The sequence below is a fragment of the Mytilus trossulus genome, unplaced genomic scaffold, assembly GCF_036588685.1.
Source record: "Mytilus trossulus isolate FHL-02 unplaced genomic scaffold, PNRI_Mtr1.1.1.hap1 h1tg000174l___fragment_2___debris__unscaffolded, whole genome shotgun sequence".
Taxonomy (NCBI): domain Eukaryota; kingdom Metazoa; phylum Mollusca; class Bivalvia; order Mytilida; family Mytilidae; genus Mytilus; species Mytilus trossulus.
Genome location: NW_026963307.1, coordinates 105,862 through 125,000, shown reverse-complemented (window position 1 = coordinate 125,000; position 19,139 = coordinate 105,862). Strand labels below are relative to the sequence as shown.

General features: G+C 30.9%; 1 protein-coding gene across 1 annotated transcript in view; it reads right to left on the bottom strand.

Annotated features, from left to right (window-relative positions):
• Positions 1-5: 5 nt before the first annotated feature.
• LOC134700842 (Krueppel-like factor 6) overlaps positions 6-19,139 on the bottom strand; it is a gene marked incomplete at its 3' end in the record, with an annotated part of 42,737 nt that continues 23,603 nt past the window's right edge. The window contains exon 2 of the mRNA XM_063561995.1: positions 6-320. Within this exon, the coding sequence (XP_063418065.1) occupies positions 6-320 (315 nt within the window). The remainder of the gene's footprint in view (positions 321-19,139) is intronic.

The window sequence follows — 19,139 nt, the reverse complement described above, 5'->3', positions numbered from 1 at the left end:
AAACTATGTAAACTAATTCTATCCGAACACGGATCATTTAGATTTAAATGTGCTAATTGTTGAAGTCTTTCTTCCGTTTCCGTTTCATTCCCATCTTCATCATCATCATCATCCTCATCATCTGATCCTTCGTAATCGTCTAAATCGGCTAAATGATGATATTCACCGTTTTCGTCTTTCATTTCTAATCGGATACCGTCAGGTTCTGTATACTTTGATTCACAATTTACACAATCGTCCCATGGATTTGTGTCCGATATTTTTTTGTAAGAAGTTAATTTTGGTTCACTTTTTAAGTATCTTTCCATTTCCAAACAATTCTGAAAGAAAATAATAGAGAATACAGTTATTTTGTTCGAGTACAAAAAAATAGTATCAAATCTAAGACTGAGTTCTCTTTTTACAATCTTGCAGAACATAGAATAGGCTTTACTCTTTGTTGAAGACATAAAGTGACCTATAGTTGTAACTTTCTGTGTCATTTGGTCACTTGTGAAGAGCTGTTTTCACATTAGCAATCAAACCACATCTTCTTTTTTATAAGTAAGTAAGTAGTTAGATATCATAGTGTCAAAAGCTGATATACACGACAATACATGTACATGTACATAAACATATATGCAAAATAAATTAAATTTGATTAATTTGAAACTGCATTCTTTACATAAAAACACAACCAGCAAATATTAATTATCTTCATTGTCAACTAATATAAACATAATTAGTTTGTGACAAAAACAAACTAGAGGCTCCAAAGAGCCTGTGTCGCTCACCTTGGTCTATGTGAATATTAAACAAAGGACGCATTTGAATTCATGACAAAATTGTGTTTTGGTGATGGTGATGTGTTTGTATATCTTACTTTACTGAACATTATTGCTGCTTACAATCATTCTATCTATATTGAACTTGGCCTAAGAGTTTCAGTGGAAAATGTTAGTTAAAATTTACAAATTTTATGAAAATTGTTAAAAATTGACTATAAAGGGCAATAACTCCTTATGGGGTCAATTGACCATTTAGGTCATGTTGACTTATTTTTAGGTGTTACTTTGCTGTACATTGTTTCCCTTTACAGTTTATCTCTATCTATAATAATATTCAAGATAATAACAAAAAAAGGCAAAATTTCCTTAAAATGACTAATTCAGGGGCAGCAACCTAACAGCAATTTGTCCAATCCATCTGAAAATTTCATGGCAAATAGATCTTGACCTGATTACCAATTTTACTCCCTGTTAGATTTGCTCTAAATGCTTTGGTTTTTGAGTTATAAGCAAAAAACTGCATTTTACCCCTATGCTCTATTTTTAGCCATGGCGGCCATCTTTGTTGGTTGGCCGGGTCACGCCACACAATTTTTAAACTATATACCCCAATGATGATTGCGGCCAAGTTTGTTTAAATTTGGCCTGGTAGTTTCAGAGGAGAAGATTTTTGTAAAAGATTACCAAGATTTACGAAAAATGGTTAAAAATTGACTATAAAGGACAATAACTCCTAAAGTGGTCAACTGACCATTTTGGTTATGTTGACTTATTTGTAGATTTTTCTTTGCTGAACATTATTGCTGTTTACAGTTTATCTCTATCTATAATAATATTCAAGATAATTACAAAAAACAGCAAAATTTCCCTGAAATTACCAATTCAGGGGCAGCAACCCAACAACAGGTTGTCCGATTCATCTGTAAATTTCAGGGCAGTTAGATCTTGACCTGATGAACATTTTTACCCCACGTCAGATTTGCTCTAAATGCTTTGGTTTTTGAGTTATAAGCCAAAAACTGCATTTTACCCCTATGTTCTATTTTTAGCCGTGGTGGCCATCTTGGTTGGTTGGCGGGGTCACCGGACACAATTTTTAAACTAGATACCCCAATGATGATTATGGCCAAGTTTGGATTAATTTGGCCCAGTAGTTTCAGAGGAGAAGATTTTTGTAAAAGTTAACGACGACGGACGCAGGACGACGGATGACGACGGACGACGCCGGACGCCGGACGCCAAGTGATGAGAAAAGCTCACTTGGCCCTTCGGGCCAGGTGAGCTAAAAACAAACATAATATAGCAAATTAAATAAATAACAATGCATATATACTACAATGACAATGCAACTATATTGTACTTTGGTGATTAATACACCAAGCATGTCATCATTTACACAAAAATGTTACAAATTGATTCAGATCAGGCCTGTAGCCAGGAATTTCTAAAGGGGGGTTTGTTTGACTCACAAACTCGACTTTAACAGTCACAATTCGAACAGAACATTGACTTTAACAGTGCTTATTTGTTTTCAAGGGGGGGTTCGTCCAAACCCCCCGAACCCCCCCTGGCTACGGGTATGCAGATATATATAAGTCATTTACATTAAGGTTGAAAGTACAAATACTTTCTAGGTTAGCATGAAATAAATCAATGGTTATATGGAATTCCATTGAGAATCTTTTATGAATAAAATATTCCCAGCACATTATGTGTGGTGAAGACTTTTCAGTATAGTTTTGTGTACATTAGACACTTCACTAAATGTGTGGACTGCTTATAAATCCATTTGTTTAGAATGTTTGAGTAAACTTCCATATTATTCAGTGAAATGGTGATCACTTAAGAATAGTAAAAGTTTAAGCCATTGCAGATAAATATTTATTGATTAGTTAAGGTGGGATTAAAGTCACTCTCAGCACATTTGGCCACATTATGGAGGCAAATTTTAATGGTGGAGGGAGCAGGATTCACAGGAGAGAACCATCCACTTACAAAAATTTTCTGGAGCACCACCCTTCCCCTCTCCCTGAGCATGCTAAGATAAAATCCTGGATTTAAAACTGATATAAAATACTCTAAACAGCAAGTACAAAACAATCTGCTTAGATTAATATGTAGAACTGTGTGATTTTCATTTAAATATCTTTTAATACAACATGTTCAATATAACATATTATATAATTGTAAATATGATATGATCTGCATTGTAATAAATCTACTTTGTAACATAAATATGGACCAAAATGATATCATAAAATATCCACAAAACTTATATTAAAACATTGATTTACTCCCATACATAAGTGTAGCATTTCAAGACTGAATAATAGTTTTTTTTCAACAGGTAGTATATTATACAAGTAACTTTGAAGCAGGTAGATTAACGAGCAGTCATTAAGAAAATTTCAAAATGTCCTCTTCTTACAATCATATACTTTTCTATATACACCAGATTAATGAATCTGAGCTTCTTCATATCTTTGAAATATTTCATTAAGGAAAAGCAATTAAAAATTCAAATCAGGAATTTGCAGGATTTAAAATTCTCAAATTTCCTTTTTTCATCCTACTTGCATTTAGAGACCATAATCAATAAATTAATAAGAGAGGGACATCAAAATGCATCAACTATATAAAGTATTAAATTTAATGATAGATGTATGCTTCATATATCTCTATTTTGTGCATTTTTCTTTTGATCTTTTTTTGTGATAATTTTCATATCATGCTTTTCGCTTGAGATGGAAAATATATCACTAGAAACTAAGGAGGCCACGTGGCGTTGCTAACGAATTTGACATTGAAATTGACAACGTCGTCATAGGTAAAATAGCGATAAACAGATTATCATTGGTCATCTCAACTCGATTGCTTTTCTCACTTTCGCTGTTCCAGCTCAAGAGAGAAAATCAATCTCGTTGAGATAATCAACGATAATCTATAAATATATACCTTGCATTGAACATCAATCCCACATCACCTTTTATCTATAACGAAGGATTTTTTTTTAATCTGGAATAATTTTGATTTGTGGAAAATTGATAAGAGATGTATGATGAGAACTAACCCAAAGAAGGATTATTAGTAATGCATGTACGCATGCATGATTGATCACTTAGTTATCTATATATGTGCATGTACGCATGCATGGTTGATCACTTAGTTATCTATATATGTGCATGTACGCATGCATGGCTGATCACTTAGTTTTCTATATAAGTATAAGACATTACAAAACATGCAGGTTTTAAGTCTTATTTCCTGTTAATAACCTTCTTATGTACAGATCGATGAATTGAGATGTGCAGCTCGGAACAAGGGCTATTGTAACACATTGATATACAGTATCACTATATTACAAAATTTTCCTTTGATCTTGCTGACTGAAAATTTCCTTTCTCTGAGAGATATGATAAATTATTGCTAGAAACTATAAGGGGGAATGTGGCGTTAATGGAATTGACATGAAATTGACAATGTCATCATAGGTAAAATAGCGATAAACAGATTATCATTCAGGTCATCTCAACTTGATTGCTTTTCTCACATTCACCGTCCTGGCTCAATCGAGAAAATCAATCTTGTTGAGATGATCAACAATAAATAAGTATCAATGTTCAATTGGTTCCTAACCAATTTCAGGCGGTGTCAATACATACATATATAGGCTGAAAACAATTAGTTTAAATCAACAAATAATAAGTTTGTAACATTCGTCATTATAATGAATCATGTTCCATTTGTAATTCAATGGGAAACAGAAGTATAGGTGTTATTTATATAGATCCTTAAATCACTCAAACGTTACACCTCATCAATGTCAAGCTTCAGACCAAATATGAAGTTATTTTTTGTAGTCACTAGTGGTACTGTAGTGACAAAAACTATTAAGTTCGTCAAACATGTATGAGCAAACAGGAAAAAGGTGTCTGACAGGTCTAAAAAATGCTCACACATACAACTCATCACTGTCAGTCTGCAGTATGACGAAAATATTTTTCAAGATCAGAGTTGAGTTCATTCAAAATATTGAAAAATTCAAAGTTTCAGACATAGAAAGCCTGCTTCTTACAGATATGAAAAGATCTAACATTACAATTCAAATTTTTGGATTTAACACATGTTGACAGACAAAGGGAAAGACTGAAAGACAGACAGGATGAATCCAATAAAGCCTCCCTTCTAAATAAAGATGAAGAAGTATGCATCTAAACCCAAAAAGCTCAACAGAATTATCAAATCTTGAAAAAGTCAAGATTATCAGAGGAAGAAAGTTACAATATTAACATAGTTTCAGAAGAATTACATTGTAATGAAAATTAACAAATTCCAAAAATAATTAACTTAAAACATTTGAAATATTCAAGCCTCATATTACCAGATATTATATATGCATTAAGTTTCATACATGCAGCATGCCTTTAACATGCCATTACATCATAATATTATTATAAATTCAAAAAAACTTGAAAGTTTAATATGCTCATGTTCGCCTTTAATAAAATGACAGTTATTTAAATATTCTTCAGGAAGAATAAATTACAATTGTTACATAACAAGGAATTTCAATTTGATGTGGGCTGGTATTTTTATATAATGCATTTAAATTCATGAGACTTCTAAATGACATTCAAAAATTGGTATATAAGAAAAAGATGTTATTACTTTAAGCCTTATTTCCAGTCATAGTAGATTCTTGGTAAAGCACCTAAAAAAGGCACACACGAACCCAGGTCACTCAATGAAGGGCTATTATGGCCTTACTATATATTCCCTGAACAAATATTATGAACAAAGACATCAAAACCAATTAGACTGTACATATGTTGGAAAAGAATTTTCTTAAAATTTTAAAGTTAAGGAAAAACTCCATATGGAGGTGCTCCAAATAAAGGAGGTTGTACTAAGAAGAAGAACTATTGATATCACATATACTAAAAGTTCAATAAGCAATGGCAGAATTTGCTATAAAACCCATTGATGACTGTTTCCTTGAAAATGTTACTCATTCAGATTAAATTCATAACAACATGTTTCCCCCTTTTTCTGGCCCCTGATATAGACACCTAATTGTCATGTTACATTCACAAAAGTTGTTATTATTGATCCCCTCCAGGTTACTTTTTTATTGATCAGGACATGACCTATAACCCCTGACATAATTGATCAATTAGTCAGTAATGTAAACATTGTATTACATCATGTTGTAAGTGTCCACATCAACAGGTAGGTATGTAGGTTTGACAAGTAAATTACAAGGCAAGAGTTGTGTCCCTTTGCGTTAGTGATTAACATGGTTTAAGAAAGACAATTGATGGGAAAATCTTAACCTTGAGAACTGTTTAAAAAGATGTACATATTTGTTTGTTGTTGTAATAGATGATGTGTTTTTTCTTGCAAATTTGAATTTGTTAACATCCTTAGTTAAGGTAATGAAATTTTGAAATGTTGTCAATCATTAATTTGTCTATGTTACAGCTGGGACTTTAATTGATGAAATAAACACTTTCCAACATTTAGCCAGGCTTTAAGCTGTTTTCTGAACTAGAACCTAAAGCAGGATTGCTCAAACCAAAATATTTGGAAGCTAGGTCCAGTGATGCTTATTTGTGTGAATGTGAGAATTAACTATTGCCAAAATTACAACTCCAAGAGGCTGATCCAGTCATTTTTATAAGGAGGGTTTCAACTTTGTGTCCCCATTCAAATTCATTGATTGCAGGGGGGTCTAACCCTAGAAACCCCTGGATCCACCACTGACTTCACACTAGACTAGTTATAACTTCTCTCAAAATGAATATTACATAAGTCTTCAACCCTGGATTTTCCTTTATTTCTAAAAAATCAGCATCTTCATCTTCTAGAACAAATTGTGCACTATATCTTTTATACTTGTTAGTCTCAATTAACATTTGAAATGTCCCATAAAAGTACCAATACATCTGTAAACGACAGAGCACTCTTAGAGTCAATAGTCTATGATGGTATCAGTTTTTGACAGTGGAGGAAATCAATGACTAATTACATTCCCCAAATTAATATTCATATTTTGATATATTTATATCCTAATCAATGATCTAACTGTCTGTACAATGATAGCATCAATACAGACACACAAGCAGAATTGACTTATCTCTACTTTGACCTCGCTTTACTGGTGTATATAACAATGGCAGACTGTTTTTAATGTAAAACTGGAAATGTCAAATCCATATTCCTTTCCTATTCCCAGGCCTTGGTCAAATCCATATGCTTTTCTTATTCACAGACCTTGGTCAAATCCATATTTCTTTCCTATTCCCAGGCCTCCAGGTTTCCAATATATTTTATTTTTTTAAGTTTGACCACAATTTTTGACAAAAAAAAATTTACAGAGAGAATATTAATAATCAAAATCACTTTCTTTCTGCTTAATAGATAAATTTATGTTTTGGGAACAAGGATTTGTACAAGATGTGCATATAGCTTGTTGTTCGGTGTGAGCCAAGGCTCCATGTTGAAGGCTGTACATTAACCTATGGTGGTTTACTTTTTTTTTAAATTGTTATTTGGATGTAGAGTTGTCTCATTGGCACTTACACTGCATCTTCCTATATCTATATAAATTTGTAGTGGCGGGTAATTGTGAATTCTCACAATACCCTGGATGTATCGATATATTGTTAAACTCTAATCTTTCTTACAACACAAATCGCTATTGCAATATACCCCAGTACAAAAAAGCAAACAAATGCATTACTTTAACATCAAAATGGTTCCAACCTCCTGGGGCAAAGTTGATCTTTAAACATTTCTTTTTCTTTTTAAGTCTCTTTATTAATTTAGCTCCTGAATTATCAAGCTATTTTTATCTCCATTACTTTCAAATTTATGGGTTTAGGGTGTTTCTGATGAAGGTAAATATATAAATAACCTTGAACCCTATAAAATTCATAAAGTGTTATTTTCATTAAATAATTACCTTTTTTTCATTAAAGGATAATATGCTTTTCTTTGATCAAACTAATTTCCCTCTAGTATCATGAGTATAATAAATAACTGTATCACAACAACAAAATCCCTAAATACCAGTAACGTAATAATATAATCACTTTGCTAAATGATTTTACATCGCATGCCATGTTGCATTTTTGCAGACTTTCAAAGTCTGTGTTTTGCATTGCATGTCATTTTCTATAATTTTAAGCTTTAGAAAGCATGAAGAAGAAAAAAAAACTTTACTGGTTGGAAATACAAGAATGTGTTCATATCGGCACTATCATTTTCTATGTTCAGTGGACCATGAAAATAGGATAAAATCTCTAATTTGATATTAAAATTTGAAAGATCATATCATAGAGAACATGTTTACTAAGTTTCAAGTTGATTGGACTTCAACTTCTTCAAAAACTACTATCATCATAAACTTTAATCTGAAGCAGGACAAACGGACAAACAGACCAGAAAACATAATGCCCATAAATGGGTCATAAAAATCAAGAGTAATAGTATCATTGCAAATGAGACAACCATCCCCAAGGTTGATTCAATTGACATGGATGTAAGCATACTACTACCGGTACATTGTATATATGGAAAGATAATTGCAACATATTAACAATGACAGCTGTTACATTTAACATCATATAACTTACATAAAAAGTGCAGAAAAAAATCATCTCAAAATACAGGTAATAATTAAACTTTAATATAAAATTGCTGCACTTTATCATGCAAAAACTATGAAAAACCAATAATATCTTATGACATTTTACAAAGTTTAAAATTCCACCCCAAAAAACCACAATTCAACTTATTTTTCATTACAGTAGTATCATTTCAATATGCATTACATTGCACAAAAGAGATAAGGTTACATTTGCCTTGTTCACACCATATTTTTGAAATGAATACATATATGTACAATTGGAAAAAGTCATGATATATAATTAAATTACAAAAAGAACATGTAACTTTGCACTGTAGCTCTCCAGATGGTAATATTGTAGACATTTTTTATTTTAAGGGCAAATCAGTCATGAGTGCAGTTAATTGAGAAATGTTTGCATTCATTTTTTATTGTATTCGTTTTATTTAATATCATCAATGTTAATGCAATTGCAAGATACAGTGCATACAGATGAAGCAATAAATATAACAATTTAAAATTTACATCTTTATTTTTGCGAAGGCTTTTCCAACAAAAAATTAAAATTTAAGTATATCCCAAAAATTTTAGAATTTATTGCATCATAAATTAAACAGCGTAATCTATCCATTTATCAATCAGTAACAGATTTAAAAGTACAAATCAGAATGAAATGTCTTTCATTCAACATTTAATTGGTATACATAAAAGTATTGGAGTTGATGTGTTTATGTCATGGGTGATTGAATAAGTATTTTTAAGTATGTTTAAAATTCTATTTCAGTAGATTAAAAAGTATATATAGGATATTATTTTTTACAGCTATTAAAAATGGAGATGCACAGAAGATATAGTGAAGGAGTTAAAAAAAAGCCAATTTAATTCAGTGGTTGTCGTTTGTTTATGTGTAACAGCTGACTATGCGGTATGGGCTTTGCTCATTGTTGAAGGCCGTACAGTGACCTATAGTTGTTAATGTTTGTGTCATTTTGGTCTTTTGTGGATAGTTGTCTCATTGGCAATCATACCACATCTTCTTTTTTATATATTCTTAAATTTTCTTCACCAGAAAAACTTTGATAGGAGCAGCATATGACTTCAACCAAGTTTTCTTGTTTAAAATTTTTCTTGTACCAAGTTTTTGACAGAAAATTATGATAGTGACAAAAAAGCTTGGGGTCATTTCCATCAGCGTCTGATGACCCCTGTTAACCTCAAGTGTGACCAGAAATATGAAACCTATTTTAAAATTGTAACTTTCTATGATACTTAAGTAAGCATATGCTATGGCTATCAGATCATGACAGATGCAATTACAGCCACTAAATTGGTTCTATTTCAATATATACTGATAACAATCTTAAATCGGGGTGTTTACTTTTCAAACCGCTACTGAAATACCCTAAAGTCTATTTAAATTCTTAACAAACAAATTAAACACTAACTAAATATTGGGACTAATCTTCTCATTTAAACAAGTGATAGAGTGTACTACAAAATTTTTAAGTAGACCCGTGTCCATATTGGGAAGAAGAGGGGTTCGTAAGGGGAATTCGCATCATAACAGAAAAAGTCACAGCTAAGAAAGTGCTAAGTCTTAATGTAAAATTTAAACAAACAGAGATTGAAAATTGTGGATTCCAAATTTATGAAAATCACTACTACTTCAACTTTTTTATACAGATATTTCTTGAAATATATAGATAGATACTTATTCTTAAATAATCAAAAGTATTCTACATCTACATTTTAATTCATTTTTTTCAAATCCTAGAATGTGTCACGAATAACAAATGAATAACCACTTAATTATTTACTACATAGAATTTGACTCTGATTTCAAAACTATCTACATACAATTCATATAAAATAAGCCTGCTCTAAGATGTGGTATGATATTACCAAAGAGACAACTATCCACAAGAGGCCAAATGGTGAAGAAGTTTAACCAACAATAGGTCGCTGTAACACTCCAAATATAGGACATGTCAATGTTAAATTCTGTTTATTCATTTTCATCAGTTCAACAACTAAAACCCTCATTTACCCCCTTCAATAACTGAAATAAGTAAATCCCCTTTATATCCAAAAGTCCTTAAGCTAGATAAAAGTAAAAGTTGCATTTAATTCCTGAATACTTCATAAAAGTCTGAATTAATAAATACTATAAAGCTTGTCTTTACATGACTTCAGTATAATACACAAATTTTCTCTTTACTTCAGAGGGACGTTGAAGATAATTGAATTCATAAGTCCAGGATTTTTGGTTGTGGAAGTCCAAGATCATTTTTGACAGAACCACTTGTGACTAATTAGGCCACAAAAAAGAGTATGTGTGTTTGCTCTAACGCTACTACCCAGAAAATAGCTGTCTATTCAAAATCGTTTTTTTCTTAAGATAGGCATCATGGACTAACAAACATCAGACACTATAATTTTCTCTTTGCCTACCTATGCCTTAGAAAAGCCTACCTTCCTACCAACTGTCTCTACCTCTGGGTAAGGAATTGAGCAAACCAAAATATTTTTAAGTGTGGCTTAACATTTTGTTACAAATATAACTACAAATTAAATTATGGAAAATATCATATTTTTACATAAAAATTCCATTGACATTTTGAGCTACATGTGGAAATAAAAACATTTTAATATTTCCTGTGTAATTATCTATATTAGAATATTCAATGTTACTGGACTATAGTTGACCAACAGCAGGATGTTTACAACAACAAAAATCTAAATTCATCCTTGTCCTGTGAAAACTGGAAATGGTCTGCTGATTAAATTACACAGACTTTGCTAGCCAATGGTTACGATCCAGGAAGGGACTGGATCGTTACCCTTGGTTATCGATGATGAAGTTACACTGCCATTGGAATAATGCAGTGAAACTCATCAGTTCCTATTTTCCTTCTCAATTACAGTGAATTCAAAAAAAAATTGCAACGTGACACTTTGCACAAAAAAAAACTGGAATTTTGAAAATTTTCTGAAATCAGGATAACATGTGAAATTGTATAAAAAAAGTAATTCTGAATTTATAATATCGACCTCTTTTTCTATTGTTAAAATCTTTATAAGACCTGTCTGAAGGGGGAACTTCAAATGCTTCTTCTTTTACATTAAAATGTATTAAACCCATGGGTTGTTAATGAAACATAAAAATTTTATATAGCAATAAAACATCAATAGAATTCCTCCAATTCATTTTCCAGACCTATAAACATGAATGGAGATGTACACCTTGTATTTCACATGCTATAGTATTTGATACATAAAACTTTCAAAAGTAGAGAAAAAACCTTGTTTAACCTTTATCGCAACCTATGCACATTTGTTTCTGCTATTTATCATACAATGAATAATATTTAACAAATATGAACAATTTTTGCTGTTTGATATTCACCAAATATGCACATTTTTTTTTTCAACAATCTAAAATTTCACATACATGTTGATCAGGGTCAAATAGATATTTTTCAGTGGTATTTAAATTTTTTAATTCAAATCTTGGAGTAGATAAAAAGTAAACAATTTCTATAGTACTGTGACACAAATATGTATTTTTAAGTACAATGAATTGAACATCTGAGTTTGAATAAATGCATAAAAAGCCTATTGTCAACTATTATATGATAGCTTAGCAGGAGAGAGGTTTTTATAAAGATTCTAAAACATTCTTTTATTTCTATAGATTATTTAAATATCTCAATTGTGTTATTTTTCCTAAATATTTCCACTCCTTGAAGTTATTAAATTTAATTATGAGAAAAAAAATTGACAAGATTTTTATTTGGTAAAATGCAGTCCACTTAAATCTAAATTTATACAATTAGTCTGCATACACATCACAGGCCAAAAAGTCAAGGCTGAAAATTTTCCCCCACTACAGGCTGACAGGCTTATATAATCTATTCAGTGGCTGCAAAAGTTTATCATGAAGACTTCATTTTCAATAGGGGTGCTTTGACACATTGCCAAGAGGAAGAAGAGGATAAGAGGGCTTACAAGAGACCTCCTCCCCCTATCCCCCTAAAGTTATAAACTATATTGTATTAAATGCTTTTTTTTAGGGGCCAGCAGAATCCCACCTCTGGGTACAGGATTTTCTCTCTGTGTTGAAGACCCATTGGTGGCCTTGGCCTGTTTTCTGCACTTTGGTTGGGTTGTTGTCTCTTTGACACATTCCTAGTTAGTTTACCATCCTCAATTTTTTATTTTAAAATTTACAGTGTTAAAGCTTTTTGAAGTCCAGAATCAGTTTAATGTTAAATAATAAAGTCAAAGCACTTTGACCTTAAATAACTCCCCTCTGAGACATCCTGGCTACAAAAGAACTGTATTATTTATGCTTAATCAGAGACCAGTTATTCTTCAATATGATCATAGAAAATATCACAATTCAAGTGTATGTTATTTCATGACTAACTCGAATAATTCAAGCCCTTTCCGTGTCCGATTTTCTCCCACACGAAGGCTTGAACTCCTTGTGATCATTGGCCGCGTCGCCTGCTCTCTGTGAGAGAGAGCCAATCAGCGGCGATCAGGATAATGAGTCTGCGCAACTATCTTGTAATTGTCTTATCAAACACGTGTGTTCAATTAACACAAATCCGATAATAATTAATTAACAACAATTAACATTAATTAACATCAGTTTACATCGTTTAACATCAAGTAACATCCAAAACTCCTCCTTCTTTAGCTGCCAATTTAAATCAAAATTCCCATATTGCAAAGCGGTGAGAATTTTCCGGTTGACGGTCTTGATCGAGGAAGACGTTCAGGTGTTAATGTAGCCTTCGTAGATCAGCGGAATATAACGACTGAATTATTCGGGTTATTTCATGACATAATTTTTAATAACTTGATCTATTTATAATCTATTTACAAATCATATTTGAAACTTTTTCGCACATATGAGTGATTTTTAGCGATGGTATGTTAATGCACGAATTCTTTTCAAAGTAAAAAGATATTAAATGGTTCATTTTCAAAGTTAACTGCACTTTACATCAAATTTCATATTCTATAGAACTTCATTTTCTAATGTGTTTATCTATATGCATTGAATAAAATTACCATAAAAAGATGTTTTTCTAAATTCCATTATTTGTTGATTTTTTTAATACCCTTATATGAGTCAAATCTGCACATGACACTTTTCTTAAATAGATAAATGTTGATAAGCATGTAAATCATTTATCTTTTTAAAAACAAATTTGTTATGAATCAAATTTCAAAATTCCAGAACTTTATGTGAAAATGTAAATTTACATAAATAAAATCATAATTCATAATTCATGCAGAGCAAAATATAATAAAGTTGCTAAGTCATTTGGGCTCTGGTGGAAAGTAGTGTCACTCTAGCAATCCACATCTACTTATTTTTACAATGGTGAATGCAATAATATAATACACGTTATCGCTATTTGTCTGCCATTGCTGAATATCACACAGTTCCCGTAAAATTTTGACATCATAAAACAAAATATCTGACGCCACAATTGAAAAGTGATTGTTGTTGACGTCAAAAGTTTAAGCGGCCGGGTCAGCCGGGATTAGCGAAAGGGTGTATTTTACTAGTGACAATACAAAATGGAAGTATAGACACACACAAAAATGGAAAGCAACATCTTCAAATAAGAAAAAAAGACATGATTACAAAACAGTTCACTAAGAGTTATTCTTTGTCTTATAAAATGACACCAAAAAATCTTAAATTTATGAAATTAATAGTTATATCTATATACATTTTTTGCAAGGTGTTATGAGAAAAATATGACACTTTTAATGTATTTGTTATAAAAGTAATAATATCTTATTCTACCACAATGTAAGGTGAGAAACAAGTCATTCATCACTGAAACAGAACACCTATAACTGTAAATACCTGCCTGTTGACAAGGCTTTATAACATTTTTTGCAAAAAACATTATAGACATGACAATATTCTGCCATACATGTAAGTGTTAAACTAATCAATATAAATATGAAAGTAAGATAACATGTTGGCTTTTAAGGTTCATTTTTAATAATCTGCAAGTAATTTCCAACGTCCCACTCCCCCTATCTTCCCCCGACTAGCATCTCAGAGCCCCCCTTTTCTGGGGAAAAAATGGTTGATTATATATATAGGGAATCACTGCAACATGAACGGATCAGGCCCCCTCTTAGACAGTCTGAGTGGGCCCCCACTTATGAAATGTTTTGGATCCACCGCTGACCTTAATCAATAAAGATGGGACATACATGTATAAATTCAACTGTGAGAATTTAAAAAAAATTATAATTGATTAAACTTTTGACAGCTCAAATTCTCCAACAAGAATGTTATGACATACATTGTTATTTGTGTCAACATATTTGTTTACATTTATTTTAATTCATAATGAATTGAAAATATACAATATTTGTCCAATGGCCTATTTTTCTTAAGAAATAATAAATCAAATACAATATTCAGTAAAGCAGTACAATTAGCAGTAATAGGACCAAAATTCAACACCTCTCTCAGAGAAAGATAGATTTAATATCAGGGTTTAACACCTCTTCAAAAAGAAGATATGTTTAGTACTCATAATCAGCTTATAACGATCTGTCATGAATAGGGTCCATGATTGTGACAGATTATTTTTTGATTGGCAATGTTGATAATTAGTTTGTATAGATCATTACGAATCAATCTAGATTGTGTTTATACCAAACAATAGTATTTGTTTGCCCAGGGCGAGAGATTGAGTTCTAGAACTGTGTGTGTTCTGGGGTTTAAACAGATTATATACATATCAAACTAAATAATTGTATACTTTTATATAAGTTTTTTTTTCGCCCTACCCTTCCCACATAAAAAATACTATTAAATTTCTAATAAAAGATTAGCGCTGTAAATTCAAAATAAAAACTGCTGGACTTTTTTTTCACCAGATTTTTATATGCTTACTTCAATCTATCCCACATGGATCATATTTGCTAATAAATTGATTCATGTAACTTAAACTTTACTGTTTTATTATTTAAAAAAAATATCTTTACAATAATCCTACTCAGACATGTTCATCTTTATGTTTTTCCAGACCTGTATTCATTTCAAGTGCACAAGATGTATTTAGATTTAGTTTGAATTGATAAAAGATTAGCATTGAGCACTGTAAGCCTAGTCAGAAGTTTCATCAATGGTTGGCCTTTGTTCATATCTTCCTGGGCTTTTTCTTTCATTTGAATATTGTGTCATTCATTCTTTCTGTTTTGTTTCATTTTCATCAAGAACATGGTGTTATCGCATATCTTATGTTGTTTCTTTTTGTTTTGTTTTAATTTCTTCACGTCTTTTGGATAGATTCATATATCTAGTCTAGACTTTGTGCGGAACAAACTGACATGCAATACTAAAACTTGAACTTACATTGACCTCTAGATATGAATAAAAGAATATGAAGATGAGGGGCATATGTAAATTCAGTGGCAACCCAACAACACAATAAAAAAAGACAATATAAGGTTACAGTGTACATTTTGCAACATCTAACTGATTTCCTGGAAAGTTGAGAATTCACTTATTTAAATATTCACTGAGATTGCATATTCTAGGTTATTTTGATGAGAAAATGATGTAACCACTAAATTAAGTTAGACCAACATGGTAAAATGTTCTAAAACTAAGAAAAAATGATACAAACGAAATATAAATGAATCTTCAGTATAAAGTAAAAGGTTATAGGCAAGGGGTATAAATTTGTGATCCTTTTCAGTTCTCTCATACCAATTCTACTTTAAGTCAATTTATGATTACCATAAATCAATAACATGACATTTTACAATAAAAATTTAGGCTCATGTGCCAAAAACAGTGAAAAAGTAGACTTAGCAAATGCTTTATAAATCTCAGAATACTTTAGTTAAAAACCTCTTAAAACAGGTTAAAATTTATGACGCAGTTTACAGAAGTTTAAAAATACGACATAATATGTACTACGTAATTCATATCCTGACATATGACAGGGCGTTCCATTTTATCCAAATGATAAATATACACCTATATGTAATATATTTTGATATTAAAATTCATATTTTAAGAAATTTAAGCCCCTTTCAATAAAGTGTCAATTTGTCAATGAAACATAAACGTTCTTATATTTACCACAATTTAATTTTTGACAGATGAGATACCTTCCTTCCCACACATCTCGTTTGTAATTAGTTCAGATTGTTAAAAAAATCGTCAGGTAGAATAAATTATAGAGATTGCATTCTTGAGATGGATTTTAAAGGTATTTTTGTGGTAAAATATTTCTTAGGGATAAACAATTTGAAGGATATCATTTCTGCTTCTGTGTTGACATTAGAAAATAAACTTTTAATCTAACATGAACTCTCTAGTTTTCAATTAATTCATTCAAGAATTCAAGTTCTTCCCTTCAAAGTAAAATATTTGAACTACTTTATTAAAGATTTAAACGAAGAGATTTTGCAATACAAAAGAGCCACATACTTTCAAGATAAAATCAAAGTTGAAAAATTTCTCATTTTAATCTTAAAGATTAATTTTAACCAAGATTTAATTTTAAGAAAAATAAAGTAATAGTTTTAGTTGTAATTCAAAACTTACTAAAACTTGTAACGTTGTTTTCACAAAAAGATAAAAAAAAATATTTATAGATTATAACTTGAGGGCCAGGTATTTCAACACAATTTTAATCAAAAAGCAATCTTGTCCAATTTTCATTCAGTTTTGAAAAACTTTGCACTTCAGTGTTTTCAGCTAGCTATATAAATGAAGTTTATCCCCTTATATTTCCTTCTATTACAGCATAATCTGAAAATAAGTCCCAACTCTTGTTTAAAATTAAACAAAACACTTTAGGGGGATTTCAACAAACGGTACACCTAAACAACTGGTTGTACAATGTACTATGGTAGTACTACTTTATTTTTATATTTGTATAATTGTATATCTTAACCTAATAAAACTGTTGGAATATTTGTAAGACAGTCCTCATTCAAGTATTAAACCATCTTAAAGATTTTTTTGAATGAAAAAATTATAGGTAGATTTTAAGATTAAAATTCTCCAACTGGGAAAAGTATTATTTTGAAATTTTTATAATTGTAACAGACCAAAGAATATTTGTAACACAGTCCTTATTCCAGGTATAAGCAATTTTGAAGATTTTTTTTCAATGAAAAAATTATAGGTAGAATTTGAAGATTAAAATTCTCCAACTGTGGAAACTATTATGATAACAATAGATAGATTTAAGATCCCATCCTACTATACATTGTAACAGTACCGCCCCAGGTCTTCTAAACAGACACCATTTAATGTAAACAAATGGTCAATCTAACCCCATTATTGAAGGGTCAAATCATTTTATGTCTGATAAGTGTCATGTTGGTTTGAATATGTACAGTTCGCTCCAGCCATGACCCATCACCAAATACAGGTAAAAGTACATAATATTATAACCTAGAAAAAAATGCTAATTTCCTCTCAAGGGAAAATAATTTGTTTCAGCCAAGACCAAATACAAACTGCAAGTATTGGTCCATAGCACGACCTGGAAAAATGTTAATTTTATATATGTCACTGAGAAAAATAATATGCTGTGGCACTGAACTTAAAAAAAAACTTCATCCACAGTATTACCATAGAAAGTAATTTAAACTGCTAGAAGAACACAATATGTTGCAAGTCCCATATTTCTTCAATACTATAGAATACTATCTGGGAAATCTTTGAAATAAGAATCAACAAAAAAAAATTGTATCAAAAAGGGTTTCAGCGCAGGAGGAGTCAACATTAACAATTTTTTTTCATATAAGTTAAGAATTGGCCTGATGAAGGATACTTGAACAGCCCACATCATTTTAGTGAGGTATTTCACACCTCTGATTATCTGTTTAGGACCAGATTATTTTCAGGGTTTAGAGGTCTTCAACTGAGTGAACTTATCTTAAATCTACACCATAGCGATTGATGAAAAAAAGCACTGGGGATCAGATTACAATCATGGGTCAAGGGGTCAAGTGGCTATAATATGGCTACTGTCTCAACACCCTATGGTCAGTTTATAAATGGAATGAAAACATGTCAATTATAATGTTATACGCATTCATAAGCAAATCATTTTCAATTTTCCCTGAAGATTTTACATAATTCAAAAGCACATAAATTTAAATTTTCTCTGAAGTGAAGATTAGACTTAATAAAAAAGAAAGTAAATTAAAAGATTTGACATAATTCACAAGTAAATGAATTTCAATTCTCTCAGAAGAGTGAACATAATTTGTTAGACCACAAAATATAAATTCAGATTATGCGGATAATGAAAGGTATACAAAAGTAGGTGTTAAAATAACATATTTTATATTTTTTCCCTCCAGACAAATTGTATTTTCATACCTTTCACTTTCTATCGAAATTTAAAAATTTAATGGAGTGAAAATAAATATTTTTTCCTTTTCAAATAGAAACAGTGTTTGGTAATGAGAATTTGATGTGACAAAATTATCCAGTTTATTACACGTACCAGTCAGTCTTATGAATATAAAGTAGATATTTCGGTCAGTGACTTGAAATTTCATATATCATAAAAACTCTTGTGATCTTTTAAACTCTTTGTTACTTGCATAATTTTTGGACAAAATCTACTCTAAATGTTAATATTGTGAAAATCTTACTGTGAATCTTTTACATGTAAAATAGCATACTCTTCTAAAAGTGAACGTCCTATTTACATGTA